The following is a 19,055-nucleotide window of genomic DNA, read 5'->3' as shown; positions in this document are numbered from 1 at the left end:
CCCAGGGGCTCATCTTCCTTGGCCACAGCCCGTTCTTCTCACCTGCTATTTGGCTCGCCTGCCTGGGGAGCCAGCTCCCCTGACTGATGGCAGTTCCCCCCCCTTCCTTCCTTCCTGGCTGCCTTCTTCCTAGGGTCGGAGAGAGAGGGACTCGCCCAAGGTCACCATCGGGCTTTGTGTCTAAGACAGGAGTAGAGCTCCCTGTCTCCCGAGTTTTAGCCTGGCGCCTCCAACTCCTACCCCAGAAGAGGTCTCTCCAGGAATCGGGTGTGGAGCCATATCCTTGTCCCCTGAGGCCTAACAGAAGGCGTCAGGCGAAGGCCAGGGGAAGCACACCTGAAAGCAAAGATGGCTGTCGCTACATACGGGACGCTTGCTGTGTTCTCAGGGGCAAAATCTTACCTGGCCAAGCTGAAAGGTGTGCCACGTATTATAACCTACAGTAAACCACGGGGAAGAGCCTACCTGGGCCCCTGGGGTTGCCCAGGCAGCCTTTGGAAAGCTGACCCATCTGATGGGTACGGCTGCATATCAGAGAGCCCAATGCCCAGGGTTCCTGGTAGCCAAGGGAGAGGAAAGATGGCACTTTTGCCACAAGGGAATGATCCAAAACCAGAAAACAAAGTCCAGTCTTTCCCAGGACTGGCAGGGTATTCCAAATGTTTATCCAGGAACAAGCTCTAATACCCAACCAACAACAGTCAAATGAGCCAGGAGGTGTTTGACCACATCTATAAGGTACCTTGTGCCCAGTCAGGGGATCTGATTTCATTCCTCCCCGCCTGCCCCCCACCATCTTCCAAGCAGATGCCTGGCTCAGATCTGTGCTGCCCCAGGACGAGGCTGGGCGGATCGTCTGGAGACCTCTCGGTCACTCTCAGAGGCCTCAAAGGTAGCTCGACTGGGGAGGAGGCCTTGGAGTAGGCCCTACAGCTGCGGCCTCCTGGGGGCAGCCACCTGTGGGCTGGCATGTCTGCAAGGAGCAGGACTGCAGGTGGACTGAGCTCTACCTACCCAAAGTGGCAGGGAACCTCAGTTTTTTTGCCCAGGGGGAGAGGTCCAAAGGAGCCCCTCGTACTTCTGCGCTGGCATTCTTCCCTGCAGCCCGGAGGGCTGTGCCGGCCCCTCCAGTCTTAAGCAGTTAGGCTGAACCTGGCAGAGGCATGCTGGGTGCCATGGGGCCAGGGGGAGCCCCCCCCATCCCTGACTGCTCTTCCTTCCCCCTCCACAGACCCTTACCTTTGCTCACGGCACTGGCTTGTGTGCGTCGATCACTCTTCTCAGCGGGCTCTGGGCTGAGGGCTTGGCCTATGGGGCTGGGCAGGACGGGCGGAGTGACAGGTCTGGGGCTCATGATTGGGACGGGTGAAGTGGCCAGTGGGGAGAATTGGATGGGCGATGGGACACAAATGGTGCCAGGAGAGCTAGCTGGAACTAATGGGTTGAGGAAGCTGGAGGGGGTGCTGTAGAAGAGCGGGCTGCTAGAGCCGGTGGTGCTGGCTGGGACCATTGACCCATAGAGGCTGGAGACATAGCTGGCCGGGAACATGGGGCCGTACAGGCTGGACATGTCAGGGCAGCTGGCCGGGGACAGAAAAGGGCTGGTGGCGTCTGGGACCAGCGACCTGAAGACACTGGTGCCACTGGAGGCAGATGTGCCGGACGGGGTCATTAGGCCACCAGAAATGCTCCTTGCATCTCCTAGCGCCATCGGCCCATAGAGGCTGGACATGTCTGGGGACCCTGGAACCACTGAAACAAAAGGGCTGCCATCGGGAGTGCCAATTGTGCCAATAGAGCTGCCGGGGCTGAATGGATTGCAGATGTCTGGCTGGGAGAAAATGCCAGATGGGGAATAGGGAGAAAATTGGCCAGGACTGTATGGGGCTTGGTTGGGGTCCCCCCCGAGATTATAGATGTTTCCAGGCAAGCGTGAATACTCGGAGAGGTTCGGTGGGGAGATGCTGGTCATGGCAGGCAGTGGCAGCCCAGGTGGCCGAGGCCAGGGGGGCTTCCCGAGGTCAGATCCCGTGCCAGGTCCCGAGGGGAAGAGTTCAGAGGAGAACTGGGAAAAGGGGTCACTGATAGGGGGTGGGAGCTGCAAACCGCCATAAGAATCCCAGGAGGGGACCATGTAGGAGGGAGGGCAAGGGCCAGAGGGAGGGGAGATAGAGGTGCTGAGGTAATTGGCCCCCTGGGCAGGCTGGATGGGGCTTGAGGCCTCGATGGGTTGGAAGGGGTACTGCTGGGTGGGGAAGGTCATTGAGGGCATGTCCCTAGAGCCGAAGGGGGAGCTGAGTTGGGATATCAGCTGGGTGCTGGGCAGGCCACTGCCAAAGACGGAGGTGAGCTGTGACAGGTTCTGCGTGCTGGGAGCCTCAGGAGTCCCTTGAGCACTGGGGAAGAACGTCCCACCTCCTGGCCCAGAAGTGGGCTTCATGTACATGGAGGCCAGCTGGGAGACCTGCTGGGGGCTGGGCAGCTCGGGGCTGCATGAAACACTGGGGAAGGTGAATATCCTCGTTTTTGGTTTAGCAGCAGGCTTCATGTAGAGGGAGGGCAGTGGGGAGAGGCTCTGCATGCTGAGCGCCTCGGGACTCCCTGGAACGCAGGGCATGGAGAAAGCCCCCCCTCCCTGGGCAGGCTGGATGGGGCTTGAGGTCTCGATGGGCTGGAAGGGCTGCTGCTGGGTGGGGAGGGTCATTGAGGGCATATCCCCTGTGAAAGTGACCCTAGGGCTGAAGGGGGAGCTGAGTTGGGATATCATCTGGGTGCTGGGCAGGCCACTGCCAAAGACGGAGGTGAGCTGTGACAGGTTCTGCGTACTGGGAGCCTCAGGAGTCCCTTGAGCACTGGGGAAGAACGTCCCACCTCCTGGCCCAGAAGTGGGCTTCATGTACATGGAGGCCAGCTGGGAGACCTGCTGGGGGCTGGGCAGCTCGGGGCTGCATGAAACACTGGGGAAGGTGAATATCCTTGTTTTTGGTTTAGCAGCGGGCTTCATGTAGAGGGAGGGCAGTGGGGAGAGGCTCTGTGTGCTGAGCGCCTCGGGACTCCCTGGAATGCAGGGCATGGAGAAAGCCCCCCCTCCCTGGGCAGGCTGGATGGGGCTTGAGGTCTCGATGGGCTGGAAGGGCTGCTGCTGGGTGGGGAGGGTCATTGAGGGCATATCCCCTGTGAAAGTGACCCTAGGGCTGAAGGGGGAGCTGAGTTGGGATATCATCTGGGTGCTGGGCAGGCCACTGCCAAAGACAGAGGTGAGCTGTGACAGGTTCTGCGTACTGGGAGCCTCAGGAGTCCCTTGAGCACTGGGGAAGAACGTCCCACCTCCTGGCCCAGAAGTGGGCTTCATGTACATGGAGGCCAGCTGGGAGACCTGCTGGGGGCTGGGCAGCTCGGGGCTGCATGAAACACTGGGGAAGGTGAATATCCTCGTTTTTGGTCTAGCAGCGGGCTTCATGTAGAGGGAGGGCAGTGGGGAGAGGCTCTGCATGCTGAGCGCCTCGGGACTCCCTGGAACGCAGGGCATGGAGAAAGTCCCCCCTCCCTGCCCAGGAGTAGCAGGCTGGGTAGGGCTGAGGAAGGCAGAGGGCAGTTGGGAGATCAGCTGGGTGGAGGGCAGGCTACTGCCAAAGACAGAGGTGAGCTGCGACAGGTTCTGTGTGCTGGGTGCCTCGGGACTCCCTGTAGAGCAGGGAAAGGGAAAAGTCCCCCCTCCCTGCCCAGCAGTAGCAGGCTGGGTAGGACTGAGGAAGGCAGAGGGCAGCTGGGAGATCAGCTGGGTGGAGGGCAGGCTGCTGCCGAAGACAGAGGTGAGCTGCGACAGGTTCTGTGTGCTGGGCGCCTCGGGACTCCCTGTAGAGCAGGGAAAGGGAAAAGTCCCCCCTCCCTGCCCAGCAATAGCAGGCTGGGTAGGGCTGAGGAAGGCGGAGGGCAGCTGGGAGATCAGCTGGGTGGAGGGCAGGCTACTGCCGAAGACAGAGGTGAGCTGCGACAGGTTCTGTGTGCTGGGTGGCTCGAGACTGCCTAGAGTGCTGGGCATGGAGAATGTCACCCCTCCTTGCCCAACAGTGGGCCTGGTGGGGCTGCAGAAGACGGAAGACAGCTGGGAGAGGTTCTGGGTGCTGGGGAGCTCGGCGCTGTCAACATACCACTTGGGCAACCCTTCATCGCCGGGGATGGAGAACGTCCCCCTTCCTTGTCCAGCAGTGGGCCTGGTGGGACTGTAGAAGACGGAGGGCAACTGGGAGAGGTTCTGGGTGCTGGGGAGCTCGGCGCTGTCAACATACCATTTGGGCAACCCTTCATCACCAGGGATGGAGAACGTCCCCCTTCCTTGTCCAGCAGTGGGCCTGGTGGGGCTGCAGAAGACGGAGGGCAGCTGGGAGAGGTTCTGGGTGCTAGGGAGCTCAGAGCTACCAATGTACCAGTGGGGCATCCCCCCTTGAGAGCCGGGGATGGAGAACGTCCCCCCTACCTGCCGTGCAGACGGCAGGTTGGGCAGACTGCTGCCAGGGAAGACGGGGCTGAGCTGGGTGCCGGTGAGGTTGCCAGGGGAAATGAAGGTCCCGCCTGGCTGGGTGGTGGCAGGCAGGTTGGGCAGACTGGCTGGCATGGTGAGGGGAAGCCCTCCCCCAGGGGTAGAGGGGCCTGGTAGGTGGGGGTGCCATGGGATGGGGCACTCAAAGCAGTAGCCCCGCGGGACAATTGAGCTGCCGCTGCTCCGCTGAGAAGCATTTTGAAGCGAGATTGTTCCACCGCCAACACCTGCAGGATGGAGAGAGAGAGAGAGAGAGAGAAATGGAGGTGGTAGCATCTAATAGGGGACAGGAAACGGCTATTCCCCCCCCCCCTTAATCTGGGGCAGCCAAGTTACCTTCTCAGTGGGAACACATTTTTCCTTTGGACTACTGGTTCAGCAACTGTTTGAAGTTACAACAGTGCTGGAAAAATGGATTGATGAATGGTCCCTGAAGTTACAGCTGTTGTAGTGTAGTGATCACATGATCAAAATTCAGATGCTAGGCAGCTTCCCCCCCCCACACTTACAACTGCAAGTATGTGAGAATTGTTAAGGCACCATACCAGAAACCAGGAGACGGTGAATTCTAGTCCCGCCTTTGCCATGAAAACTGACCAGGTGACTTTGCCCCAGTCGTTCTCTCTCGCAGGGTTGTTGTGGTAGGGGAGGAAGAGCATATGTTTGCTGCCTGGGCATGGAATGGGGCAACTTGGCCGTGGTGAGCTTGCTGTGGCAAGTTGGCCACAGTGAATTGTCACAGACCCCCCCTGGGCAAGCCTGCAGCCTTGGCATTCCTGTGGTCAGCGCAGAGTCTCATCTGCCAAGGGGAGTTTCCCAGGCTCCGCCAGGCCAGAAGGGTGAGCCCAAGCTCTCTCCATCATTGGGTGAGGCTGGAGAGCCAGCGGGAGCTCAAGAACCGAGGACGGAGGCTGGCCTGCCCCCTTGGCCAGTGCCATCCACCAGGGAGGGGAGACGACGGCAAAGGGGCAGCCGGCAGAGGGCAGGGCAGGCTCCATTAGGATTGTAAGTCAAGGACTATCTGTACTGAAAGACGGAGCAGCAGAGATGTCAGCATCCACGACGCCTCAGGAGATGCTGCCTGTCCCCAGAAGACCAAGGGAGACCCCCCCTTCAGCTATCACCAATTCAGAAGGCTACAAGAACTGAGGGAGACCCCGAGATACGGCAAGCGACAGAAGATGCAGTCAAGGTTCTGATAGCAAATCTGGAGAAGGACCAGTTGGAAGAGCCTCATAGCAGGCAGGCAAGCCAAGATCCGAGCAGGAGGTGAAGAGCATTGATCCATTTGAACTTGGGGGTGGGAGAAGCTCCTCAGAATGTCAGGGACTCCAAGACCTCAGACAAACCAGACCAGGATGAAGCAAAAATGACCAGATTCAAACTCGCCTCCATCAGACACATGAGCAGAAGACCTCTCTCTCAGGCACAGCTCCACTGCTGGGAATAGCCCGAGAAGAAGGGGTGACCAGCACTGAGGTCCCTGGGCTCCTTTGCTGACCGGATCTAAAGACCAGATTGAAGGCAGATGGCCATGGAGAAACTCTAGGTGGTCATGAAGAGCTGACAGTGACTTGATGGCAGATAACCAGTCAATTTTCTTTTAGGAAACACCTGAAGGTGAAAATACGCAGATCCTCCAACCTCATTAATTACACTTAGTTCAATTGTCTTTTGTAAAACAGGGCATCCGCATACAACTCGGGGCGCTGCTGTGCAAATTCCTATGAAACATTGCTTGGTCTATTTTACATCACGCTTATGTCACCACAATCATCCCAACCTGGGATTTGTTAATATTTAATCCAAGGCTTTTAACCTCCAGAGCCGCCCGCCCCCCCCAAAAGGTCCAGCTTTTCCCCCAGACATGGGTGTGCGGTGGCATCAGCCGTTGGTCTTGGGCTCCGGATTGAGAGGGCGAGACAGAGCCAGTCCTTTCTAGACCTTTATTGCCTTTAATGGGTGTGCACAATAAGGAGGGACGGGGGGGGGGGGTTGTCACCAGATGAAGAGGGGCTTCCCGTCCTCCTGCGAGAGCTTCTGGAGGCAGGTCAGCAGCAGCAGGCAGTCCTCCACCATCTCGGGGGGAGCCACGCTCCTCACCACCTCCTCCAAGTGCTGGATGTCGCTGTAGGTGGCTGCCTCGGGGCTGGTGGCTTCTGGCCGCTCACGAAGGATGCCGAAGGTGTTCACCGTGCGCTCCGTCAGGCCTGGGTGGACACTGGGGTCGTAGCCCAGAGGCTTCAGGGAGTCCATGATGCTCTGGTAGCGCTGCATGATGGTGTCGGACTGCTCCAGGCTCAGCTGCAGAAAGGGGTCCTTTTCTCTCTGGGGAGAGACGGGGAGCGTGAGATGGGTGGGGGGCAAGAGGCACAGCCTGAGCATCACTTGGGGCCTCCCAAAGAGAGAGCCCCCTAACCAGGAGAGGTGAGAACCACAACTGCCCCCCCTTCTGAGGGAGCCCGGGAAAGCAGCCTCTGTGGGTGGGGCAAGGGCAGGGCTCAGTCCAGCCATGGGGGGCAAACTACCTGACCTACTCTGCCCCCTGCTGACTACCGGAGAAGCTGGGCGGGGGCTGTGTGCTTTCCCCATGCAAAGCCCCAAAGGTCACTCCAGGCGGAGTCGCAGGAGGGGGTCATGTGGCTGCCCCAGACTGAGGGGCCAAGCAGGCTGTTGCCACACCTCGCAGGGCAGAAAGCATCTCCTCCTGCCCCACAGATGCCCTCCCGGGGTAGGGACAGGCCGCAAGGGGGGGTGTCGCTTCACCTGTGAGATTTTCTCAGGGATGTTGCGAACGGTGAAGCCGTAGAGGCGGAGTCGGTCAGGGAAGATGCTGGAGAGGATGCGGCGGTCCAGCTGGAAGGCCACCTCGCCCACAATACGCTCTTGCTTGTTGGCTTCTGCAAGAGAAGGCCAATCAGCAGCGACCCTTGCGGCCCTGGCCCCAGGCAGCCCCTCCCGCAGCAGGGACCAAAGCTGGGCCGGCTTCTCTCTCAGGGACCAGGAGCTGCCCCTCCCAGAGCCTGGTCATCACTGAGGGGAGGGGGAAAGACGCTGCTGAGAGCCAGCGGTGAGCAATGGTGGTGGGTGGGCTGCCCTGGCCAGGACCTCTCCCTGCTCCATGCATTTCTGTGCACCAAAGCAGGGCGGGTGATGGGGGCTGGGAAGGAGGCAGGTTCAGGATGACTTGGGCATCACCTTGCCCTAGCAGGGAGAAGGAAACAGGGACAGCCAGAGGCTGCGTTGAGCCAGCGCCATGGGTGAGGGTGCCACCCGGTATCCGGGCATGAGAAGGCCAGGCCAGCCAGGCCACAGTCAAGGGGGCAGAGCAGCGGGGCGATCAGGGTGGGGGTGGGACCCTACCAGGAATGGGGCTGGGGAACACCTACTTCCCTGCTTTTAATTCCATCTGGAATTTGACAGAGTAACTTGGAAGTATGTTGCTCTCAGCTTCTTGCCTGGGCCAAACTTTTTAGCCTGGAAGGAACCACGGGGCTCCCAGCATTGCAGAATCCTCCTGCATCCCTCCGCCAGGCAACCGCCCCCTCCTCTGGCCTGGGCCCAGTCTCCGGGGCAGAGGGTCCTAGGCTCTCGCACCCCCCCTGCCACGGCTCGCTCGCCTGCCGCTCTCACCTTGCTCTCTGGCACCGACGGTGCTGCTGCTGCTGTCTGCGGCGCCCTCTCGCTGGACCGAGCCACTGCTCTCCTTCGACTCCAGGGTGGGCAGGGGCTGCAGGCCTCCCTCTGGAGCCGGGGGCTCGCCCTTCCCGACCTCAGGCGGTGGGGCCGGGATGGGAGGGGCCACAGGGAGTGGCAGTCGGGCGGTGGGGTGCTGGCTGCCCTGCGGCGGGGGCGGAAGGGCACTCTGAACCTGAGCAGCGACCAAGGGAGCGCCGCCACCCGCTGCACCACCTGCCCCCATCCAAAAGGCGAGTGGCAGTGCCTGGGCAGGCACGGGGCCTCCTTGGCTGAAGCCAAAAGCCTGGTAGGCGGTGGGGCTTCCACGGGCGAAGGGGCTGGGTGCTGGCGGAGAGGGCTGGGCAACCGGCTGGGGCCAGCAAGGGAGGAAACCCGGGGGGGCACCGCTTGGGAAGGCAGTGGCGGGGGTGCCGGGTGCGGCCGGGGACAAGGTCGGCAGGTGCGGGTGCCACGGGAAGGCGCACTCGTGGCAGTAGCCGCGGGAGCCGGAGGGGTGGAGGGAGGCAGGAGGGGCAACCGGGATGGCGAATTTCGGGTTGGAAGTGCCGCTGGCTGCAAAGAACAGAGAGAGCATCTGCTGAGTGAGCGCCGGGCATGGCAGGGCAGGGCAGGGGGCTCTCGCTGACTCCCCAGAGGCCTGGGGGTCTTCCCCGATGCTTTGGGGGAAGAGAAAGATACCTCCGTATTCTGTCCCTATCAATCACCTACCGCCCCCTCTAGCCCTGCTGCCTTGTGCCACCATCACACACACACACCCGATTTGCTGGGCGCCCACCTGCTGGCTCAGCTCCCTTCTGGACACCCCTGCTCCTTTTCGCTCAGCAGGCCCGGGTGCTTATTTTTCTTTATTATACAGAGGGACGTAGCTCCCCCCCATGTACTCTCACGAAGGAGCTCTGTGCAGAGGGGGCACTCCTTAGGTGGGTGCGCTAGCTGTTGGGGCGTCCCCTTTCCTGGGCAACCTGCCCCTACAAGGCTGGAAGCTGCTGGCGGAGCTGTTGCTTGTTCACCAGCACAAAACCTTCAGATTTCAACAGAAAGTCTGGCTTCCAAGCCCTGGCATCCCAGCCATGACTGGCACCCCAGCTCTAGAGCAGGGCACGGCAACGATGGCCAGAGCCCTCCTGGGGTTAGCGTCCTGCCTGGAGGGCAGGGTGCAAGGGTGCACAGGTCTCCTGCTGATCAAGCTGGAGGCAGCCGGTGATGCTCCTGGACCGAGTCCGTCCTTGGGCAGAAAAACAGGCATGGTTGTGTGAATGAGGCCCAGGGAGAGTGGACCCGAGGAGCATAGCGTGCACACCTACAGAGTGCTGCCCATCTCAGAAAGAGCGGAGGCGGGAATGCTACTCGCCTTTCCTGGGCCTGTGCACCTGGAGCCCCCTCCCCATTTGCAGCCAAAGGCTTGCTCCGACTGACCGCTCTGCTTGTAGGTGACCACGTGTTTCATCTCTGGCATCTGAAATCCCCCTCCCCTCCGTTTCATTTGCATTTTAACTTCATCCAACGCCACATTTTAAAACCCACAGGAACCAAAACCGTTATCCTTCAAAATCTGCCCTTTTTCAAATTTTGATAAATGAAAACTGATGGAAAAAAACGTTCAAGGCCAGGAGGGGGCATTTGGTGGGGTCCGAGGAGGGGTGAGTGCCTCTTTGTATGTGGGTGGTGGTGGTCCTGCCTTGCCGTGGTTGGCCTCCTCCACTAGAGGTCGCCCTCAGACAAAACTCCTCTTCAGTTCAGGGAAGATTATCAGTTGTGGACAGCCAGGAACCTGGAGGGTTATCTGGGTCCTTTTCCCTCCGGACAGTCTGGCTTCCATAGAGGGACCCGTCACAGGGACCCCCAGGGCTTCCTTGGTTCTGATCTTTGGAGGGGCAGACCCATCCGTTTCCGCTGTCTTCGTGGACCCTCCACCGAGGGCTCATCCGCAGGCTAATTTCCCGATGGCTTCTTTCTTTACTCTTCATGGCTGACACTGAAAGGCAGAAGCTGTTTATCTTCCCGGAAGCTTCATTGCCAATTTTAAGGCTGGCTGTGCCTTGTCATTAGTCGCCATAGCAACAGCACTTAGACTTATATACTGCTTCACAGGGCTTTACAGCCCTCTCTAAGCAGTTTACAGGGTCAGCCTATTGCCCCCAACAATCTGGGTCCTCATTTGACCGACCTCGGAAGGATGGAAGGCTCAGTCAACCTTGAGCCGGTCAGGATCGAACTGCTGGCAGTGGGAAGAGTCAGCCTGCAATACTTCATTCTTCTTTGTATTTAATTTTAACTCTGTTTTCCCCTCTGCTCCTTGACTTTTATTACTAGAGCTTGCCAATCCTTTGCATTTTTGACTGTCTACGCCAGGGGTCCCCCATCCCCAGTCGGTGGACCAGCATCGGGCCACGGCATGCCAGAAACTGGCCACACAAACAAGTGAAGGCCCATCTGTGGGATGCAGACAGCCTGCAAAACCACGCCCCCCTCCGGTCCATGAAAAAACCTTTCTCCACGGAACCGGTCCCTGGTGTCCAAAAGGTTGGGGACCTCCAGTCTACACGGTGTCATCATCAGCATAGCATATTGATGTTTCTTCCTCCAATTCCAAAACCGCACTCTTCTTCCTACCCAGCTTCCCTTCATATACCTAGTACAGGGGAAGGCAACGTTGGCTCTTTTATGACTCGTGGACTTCAATTCCCATGGCTGGCTCAGGAATTCTGGGAGTTGAAGTCCATGAGTCATAAAAGAGCCAACGTTGCCTACCCCTGACCTAGTAGATAGGTTGAATAAATAAGGGAAGCATATTGTTAGGCTCTTTTGCCAACCTGGATCCAGTCTGTTTCTCATATTCTGTCCAGACCAGGGGTTGTTGACTTGTATGTAAGTTTCTCATGAGGACAATGAGATGTTCTCCTTGGGCATCTTGGATGCTGAGATCTCTGATCCTCCGTCTTTCTGGGTCTTCCTTCCCTCGTCCTTTGGTCTCCTTTCAGCTGCTTCCTGTCTGTCCCTGGGTGTCCCTTACATGCCAGTTTGAAGTCGGACCCCTCTTCTGAGTTCAGAGATCTTTTGAAAGACACCCCTTGCTTTCCCACGTCTGTTGCTGTCCTGGGTGTCTTTACAGGAGCTGTGATGCTGTTTCTTTGTCTCTTCTAATAGTTCTCTGAAACTCTGTGAAGCTCTTTCCTGAGAGTTTTGTCTTTCCTCGCTTCGGCTTCTGTTGTTGTTGTTGTTGTTGTTGTTGTTGTTGTTGTTGTTGTTATTATTATTATTATTATTATTATTATTATTATTATTATTATTATTATTATTATTATTATTTATTGAATTTATATACCGCCCTATCTCCCTTACGGGACTCAGGGCGGTGAACAGGCGATAATAAAAACCAATTTCCATGGTTTGTTCCGACATCCACTTTGCTTTCTTCTGCTTCTCCATCTTTGGCAGTCTCTCATCACATTCCCCCTTAACGGTTTCCTTAAGTTCATTCTACAGTTTCTCTGGTTCTCTGTTGAGGAGTTTCAGGACGTCACAGAGATGATCAGAATAACAGAATTGGAAGAGATCTTAGAGGTCTTCTAGTCCAACCCCCTGCTTAAGTGGGAGACCTTATACAATTCCAAATAAATGGCCGTCCAAACTGTTCTTGAAAACCTCCAATGTTGGAGCACCCACAACCTCTGGAGGCAGGTCGTTCCACTGATTAAGTGTTCTCACAGTCAGGAAATTTCTCCTTAGTTCCAGATTGGATATATTTTTGTTAAGATTCCATTACTTCTTGTCATGACCTCAGGTGCTTTAGAGAATAGGTTGACCCCTTCTTCTTGTGGCACCCCTCAGATATGGGAAGGCTGCTATCATGTCACACCCACACCCACGGTCCTTCTCTTCATCAGACTGGACCTGGTGGGTACATGTTCTGGTCCACACCATGGGAGCTGACTGGCTTTCTTCTTCTTCATCAGCTTAACCTGGAGCAGCTTGTGATCCACAGTCGGTGCCTGGCCACATCTCTCTGAAGCTGTAACTGAGCTTCTCCACCTCCTTTTAACAGTGACTGATCAGTTTGTGCTCCATCAGGTGACGTCTGTGTCTACAGACCATCATTTTGGTTGCTTGAAGACAGTGTTGGCTACGAAGAAATCACTGGAGTGGCAAGGACAGATAAGTCCACCCCCTGGTTCATGGCAGGGTCCAGAGCCATAGAGTCCAACCACATTTTCACCTTTCTTTAACATTCTGGTCACCAGTCACAAGCAGCGCATCTCCCTTGTGTGTTCTGTCCATCTCCAGTGGACAATAAAACACCCTCCCGCCATCAGCCCATCCTTCCTAGCCTTTTGGAAGGCATTAAGACCCGATTTTTTTCCTGGGGTGTGGGACGGTTTAGGCCAGGGGTAGGCAACCTTGGCTCTTTGATGACTGGTGGACTTCAACCCCCAGAATTCCTGAGCCAGCCATGCTGAGGGGAAAGGGAGAGGTTTCCAAGCTGAGCCATGCTGGCTCAGGAATTCTGGGAGTTGAAGTCCACCAGTCATAAAAGAGCCAAGGTTGCCTACCCCTGGTCTATGGAGAGAGTATGGAAGGGGGGGGTAGCTGAGCCTGTTATGGGGCGTGCCAAAGGAGTGGGATTTGGGAGAGGGTTTTTGTGTTTTTGTTTCAGTGTTTTTATTATTGCATGATATTTTTATTTATTGGTTTCACTGTTATTGTGAGTTGTCCAGAGTTGCTTAAAATCGGAGCCCTCTAGAAACCTTTCAAATAAATAAATAATCTTTTTCTGCCTTGGTGGCTGGAGCACGAACTAAAACGATTGTCCTATTAAAGGTTTTCCCACAAAGCTTAATGGACATTATCTGGTCGCTGGTCAAGTGGAAACCCTTCCCTTCCCAGCTATATGCCCTGCTATCCACTTCGTAACCTGGCTTGTACACTGAACTGACATATTCTTTCGTAATAGCGAAGCTGAAAGAGAAACCAAAGCAGCCACAGGGTCCGAGTCCGGGAAAGAGAGAGAAAACTCAATTAAAAGCAGGAATTCTCCGTCTGCCACCCACAGGCCATACGTTTGCACTCACACCAGAGGCTTCATTACTGAATTAACTGGGGTCCAGGGTTAGGTTTCCATAATCAATTGAAAATATCAGACCCCAGACTTGCAACTATATTAAACCAGCCTCCCCCCCCAAAGCAAGTTTAATACTAACCAGGGTTAGTGTGTTGGACCAAGGCATATGGCAGGCTGAGCAGACTTCAGCGAAGCCTCTTCCGTTTTGCCCAGATGGGGAGACGGCTGCCCTGCAGGCCTGGCTGTGGAGGGGGAAATGCAGCCAAGGTGCCCGCCATCCCTTTACAGACCTTTGGGGTGCTGCCCTGGCTCAGAGTGTGTTGCCGAGGCAGAATCCGCCCAGCCAGGACCGTCCCCCAGAGAGGACCCTTTGAGCCAGACAGGCCTCCTCGGGGGCGGCCCCTCTCTTTCCCTTGGAAGTGGGGATGGTCCCCTTTCTCCGGCATTTTGGGGTCTGGTTAAAAACGTGTTATTCCAGTGGACACTCAGACCCTGGTTTGTCCTGGTGTCTCTTGGAAAGACTTTATATATTATGGTTTTAACTGTAAACTGCCAGCTAGAATCCCGGTCGGTTGGGGTGGATTACAAATATGCAAATAAATAAAATGTGCTACGTATAGATTAGAATATCAGCCCATGAAGGCTGGGCCCGTTCTTGTGCAACCCATGTCATCTTAATTGGCACACAGTTGTATTGTGTTTGTTGTCTGGACTTGTTTTATCTTCCTGTCAAAGATTACATCTTGTTTACCTCCTCTTAAATTCCACTTTTATCTGTTTAGCACATGCATGTTGAAATGTAACCCCAGGTTAAAGAATTAGGACTGTCTACATGCACAGTTACAAAGTAACCCAGATCTACCCCCCAAAAGTAGTTTACGATAACTCAGGAAACTGGTATAATAAACTTGAAATAAAGAATTTGAAATCTGTGATTTAATTTAATTTAATTTATTCAATTTAATATGGCAGGAAGATTCTGGTAGTCATATTAAATCAAATAAATTAAATTTGGAAGCAATTTGTATCTATAACTCAAGGGGGGTACTTAATTAACAAGGTAGACCAACACTTATTTCAACCGCAACATCCTTTCTGCCCCAAAGGTGCGACGGAGGGGTCCCCAAAGACTCTTCTGCACACGTCGCACAAACCTCTCCCTTTCTGGAGCAAGTCAAGGGATTCCCGTAATTCTTTGCAATTCCCACGTCTCCGTTACAAAGACAAAAGTCTCCCCTTTGGCAAGTGGGTGGTTGTCCTGAGTGGGCAGCCCCTTCCTCAGGCACAGGAGAAGCATAGAAGTATTCCAGTATTCAAGGGTCTGCCCCAAAGAGGAGGGGGGGTCAACTTATTTTCCAAAGCGCCAAAAGACAAGATAAGAAGTATTAATACCACTTTACAAGGCCTTGGTAAGGCCACACTTGGAATAACTGCATCCAGTTTTGGTCACCACAATGTAAAAAAGATGTTGAGACTCTAGAAAGAGTACAGACAAGAGCAACAAAGGTGATTAGGGGACTGGAGGGCATATGAGGAAAGGCTGCTGGAATTGGGTATGTCTAGTTTAATGAAGAGAAGGACGAGGGGAGACAGGATAGCAGTCTTCCAGTCTCTCAGGGGCTGCCCCAAAGAAGAGGGAGTCAAGCTATTCTCCAAAGCACCTGAAGGCAGGACAAGAAGCAACGGATGGAAACTGATCAAGGAGAGAAGCAACCTAGAACTAAGGAGAAACTTCCTGACAGTGAGAACAATTAACCAGTGGAACTACCTGCCTCCAGAAGTGGTGAATGCGCCAACACTGGAGGTTTTTAAGAAGAGACTGGACAGCCATTTGTCCGAAATGGTCTAGGCCGGGTTTCCTGCCTGAGCAGGGGGTTGGACTCAATGACCTCCAAGGTCCCTTCCAACTTTTTTATTATTATTATTATTATTATTATTATTATTATTATTATTATTATTATTATTATTATTATTATTATTATTATTATTATTATTATTATGAGAAGCAACCTGGAACTAAGGAGAAACTTCCTGACAGTGAGGACAATCCAAGGTCCCTTCCAACTTTATTATTATTATTATTATTATTATTATTATTATTATTATTATTATTATTATTATTATTACTACTACTACTACTACGATGATGATGATGATGATGATGATGATGATGATGATGATGATGATGTTGTTGCCTTCAGAGGTGGTGGGTGCTTCATCACTGGAGGTTTTTAAAAAGAGGCTAGACAGTCACTTGTCTGAGATGGTATAGGTTCTCCTGCTTGAGCAGGGGGCTGGACTAGAAGACCTCCGAGGTCCCTTCCGGCTCTACTCTGATTGATTGATTGACCTCCCACTGCCAGAACTTTTGTGCTGGGGGTGGGCAGAGGGTTCCTCCAGGACATGCTTCAAAGGAGAAGAGGGGCTGTCAAGGTCAGGGATGAGGAGCCTGTGTCTAGGGAAGCATTCTCAACTTCAGCAACTTTAAGGTTGAGACAGGCCAGCCAAAGACATCAAAGCAGGTAAAGTCCAGGCTATTGTGCCTCTCCTGGCAACTTCTCCCCATTCAGGTTTTTTGCATGTTTCTCTTTTGTAAGACAGCCACGAAGTTCGGTCTCCTCACACACACACACCCCCACCCCACTTGGGCTTATTTCAGCCCACACTCAGCTACTCTTTAATATAAAACAAAATTCCCCTGATTTGCAAGCAATGCTTTATATTTAACCATGGAATTAATGTGACTAAGCAAGGGTGACTAACAAGCAAACACTGGAGTGCATAATGTCACTGGAAGGCAAAATCCTGAAACTGCGGTCTCACTTCCTCCGGCCCCGTCCTGGGGAGGAATTCCCTGGAGAAAGCAATGATGCTTGGAAGAGTCAGAAGCGAAAGGACACCAGGCCGCCAAAGAAGACAGTGTGGCTGGACACCGTCAAAGCTGACCCCGGACGACTCAAAAAAAGCCATGCAAGATCGGAAGAGGTGGAGAACTGCCAGTGAAAGGCCTGGGCTTACTCAAAAAAGGATGCCTGACTTCCAGTTTGCCATTGCAGCCACCACGGCCGTTGGAAGGCGAGCTCCATCTTCCGCGTTCGGTTTTGCTCCGCTGGGGAACCCTGGAAAGGGTCAAAAGTCACCCTGTAGGGGCGATGAGCAAGGAGGGGACCCCAGCTTGATCACGGGAGGGCAGCAGCCCTCCTGCTCAATCAGGGGCAACCCTCCAAACCGGCGGAGGAAAGACCAGCCATATTAATATGGCCCATCACTAGGCTGCAAACAGCCGAAGTCAAACTTACCACTAAGCACTTCGAAAGCAACGTGAATGAAACTGGGTGAGATCTGATCTTCTCTTTACCCTAAGTACTTTCTTTTCCTGTAAAAGCTGCCTGAAGTATCTTTCCCCCTGTGAGGAGAGAGGAAAGGGAATTTCTATCCCACCCTCTAAGAATAGCGCCGACTGACTACCCAGGGGAATTAAAGCACTAAAAGAACAACTTTAATCTAATTGGATTTATATGTTCCTGAAATTTGGGGACCAAAATTTTTCCTATTTTTATTGGAGACGTTTGCTTTTATCTACAAAAAAGAAATAAAATTGGAAAAAGGATTATAAAAATTTTGGACTTAAAAAATCTTAAATGGCATTGGTGACATCTTGTGGTGAGGTTTGGTATTACAACTTGTTATTTCCTAACGGAGACTTGGCTCAAAGCCCAGACCTTAGATAAGACTCTTCTGACCTTGGCACCACATGTGAGAAACTCAGCTGTAAAAGAACAGCTGGGTGGCATAACTGGCCTACTTGAACTGTGAATGTAAACCCTTACTAACTCTCAGAGTTATATGTGGAGAATTGCCTTCCTATCTCTTTATTTGAGGAATATTGGTTACTATATGAGATGATGAAATACCTTGGACTATAAAATCTTGCTTGACAAATGATTTCTACTATAAAGACTATTTATAAACACGTGAAAGAGATGGATGAAGACCAGGAAAAAATCATTTCCATGTTGAAAGCAATACATGAAACCATTCTTTCAGCTTGTGATAAAATAAGACCTAACATAAAAGATCAAGACGCCAGCTTAGATACACAAACCCAAACTTTGACTACAACTAACAATGCAGAAGATAACAGAAGAAGTGGAACAATCAAATATTAAGACAGAGGACTCAATTGACCAACAAAAACAGTTAATGGAAAATCCAGAAAAGGGAGTGACAACACTGAAAATGGAAAAGACTTTCTATATAAATCAGAAGAAATTTGAGAAAGAAGAAGAACAGATTGAATGGAAGATAAACATATCAGGGCAATCATGGGGAACTGGAATAACAGGGAGACCTTAATGAATACAAATGGGCTAGTCCTTCCAAAAAAAATGGCAATTAAATGGTCTCTTTTATTTCAAATAACATATATAATAATAAAGGAAGATCTATTTGATGATCTAAAAGCACTGATATGGAAGTCTAGTTGGCAAAGGAAGAAAGCTAGAATAAGGCTGAAGAAAATTGGGGTTTTGATTTATTAGAGGGGATTTAATATTATTAATTAGAGGGTTAAAGGGAGAAGTTGAGATAAGGGGAATTCTGGTCATTAGATTTAAAATATTTGGAAATTAGTTAAAAATAAGGATAAGGATATCTTTTTAATATTTAAAAAATAGACCTAAAAGGAAAAAAAATAATTATTATGAATATGTTTGATTTATTGATTAACCCAGGTAATATATATAATGGATTTGATTTATTAAAGGGGATATTGTATTATTAAGTAGATGATTTAATATGGTGGGAAATAGATAACTTTTAGGAAATAGAACAAGATTATATTCAAATAGATAAAATGTGTATTTTGGATATTAGATTCTGTTATGAATTGAGATAAGGGAAATCTTGCTTACTTAAAACCTGAAAATTATAAATAATAATAATAATAATAATAATAATAATAATAATAATAATAATAATAATAATAATAATAATAATAATAATAATAATAATAATAATAATAAAGTTGGAAGGGACCTTGGAGGTCATCTAGTCCAACCTCCTGCTCAGGCAGGAAACCCTATACCATTTTGGACAAATGGTTGTCCAGTTTCTTCTTAAAAATATTAAAGGTTAAATTGGAATATTGATGGGAAACTAAAAATTGGGAAAAAAAATAATAACAGGATATAGATTGTTTATGAAGATTGAATGTAAAAAATAATTAAGATACGTATAAGCTAAAATTTATTGATAAATGTAATAATGATGTTTTATTGAGATGATATAATAAGAACTGTATTAGCTTAAATACGAGACAGTAAATGTTAAGGGAAAAAGAGATGATGTTGTAACTTGAGATTTGTACTAAAGATTTTGTTATCGAACTATTGATTAACCAGCCACCACGTTGCTTTTTAAATGCTTAAATGTAAAATTGGAAAATTAATAAAATATTACATATATATATATATATAAAAGGATGCCTGATGGAACGATGGGAAGTGGAAGGGACTCTGGGTAAGAGAAAAATGAATATGAAAATGATTGCTACAAAAATGGAGAATGAGAAATCTGTAATGCATATAGAAAGACAAGTATTGTGCAAAAATGTAGCAAAAAAAGACCAATAAACAGTTAAGATTAAAAAACGAAGAAAAAATACAACACAGTTTTAACAGAAAGACAAATTGTTTCAGAAGAAGGCGAAGAGACTAAATAATTTTAACAGAATTAAAAATAAAAGTGATAGTAATA

The 19,055-nt window shown here is 51.6% G+C and overlaps 1 protein-coding gene across 1 annotated transcript in view; it reads right to left on the bottom strand.

Moving 5' to 3' along the window:
* Positions 1 to 6,538: 6,538 nt before the first annotated feature.
* SPATC1 (spermatogenesis and centriole associated 1) overlaps positions 6,539 to 19,055 on the bottom strand; it is a 14,331-nt gene continuing 1,814 nt past the window's right edge. Inside the window, exons 3-4 of the mRNA XM_015823935.1 lie at positions 7,280 to 7,440; positions 6,539 to 6,844 (exon numbers count right to left, since the gene is read on the bottom strand). Coding sequence (XP_015679421.1) covers positions 6,539 to 6,844; positions 7,280 to 7,440 — 467 coding nt within the window. The remainder of the gene's footprint in view (positions 6,845 to 7,279; positions 7,441 to 19,055) is intronic.

This window comes from Protobothrops mucrosquamatus, unplaced genomic scaffold (assembly GCF_001527695.2).
Source record: "Protobothrops mucrosquamatus isolate PMUCROS unplaced genomic scaffold, P.Mucros_1.0 scaffold2057, whole genome shotgun sequence".
NCBI lineage: Eukaryota > Metazoa > Chordata > Lepidosauria > Squamata > Viperidae > Protobothrops > Protobothrops mucrosquamatus.
Note: the sequence above shows the minus strand (reverse complement) of the source record. Positions and strands in the feature narration are given on the sequence as shown.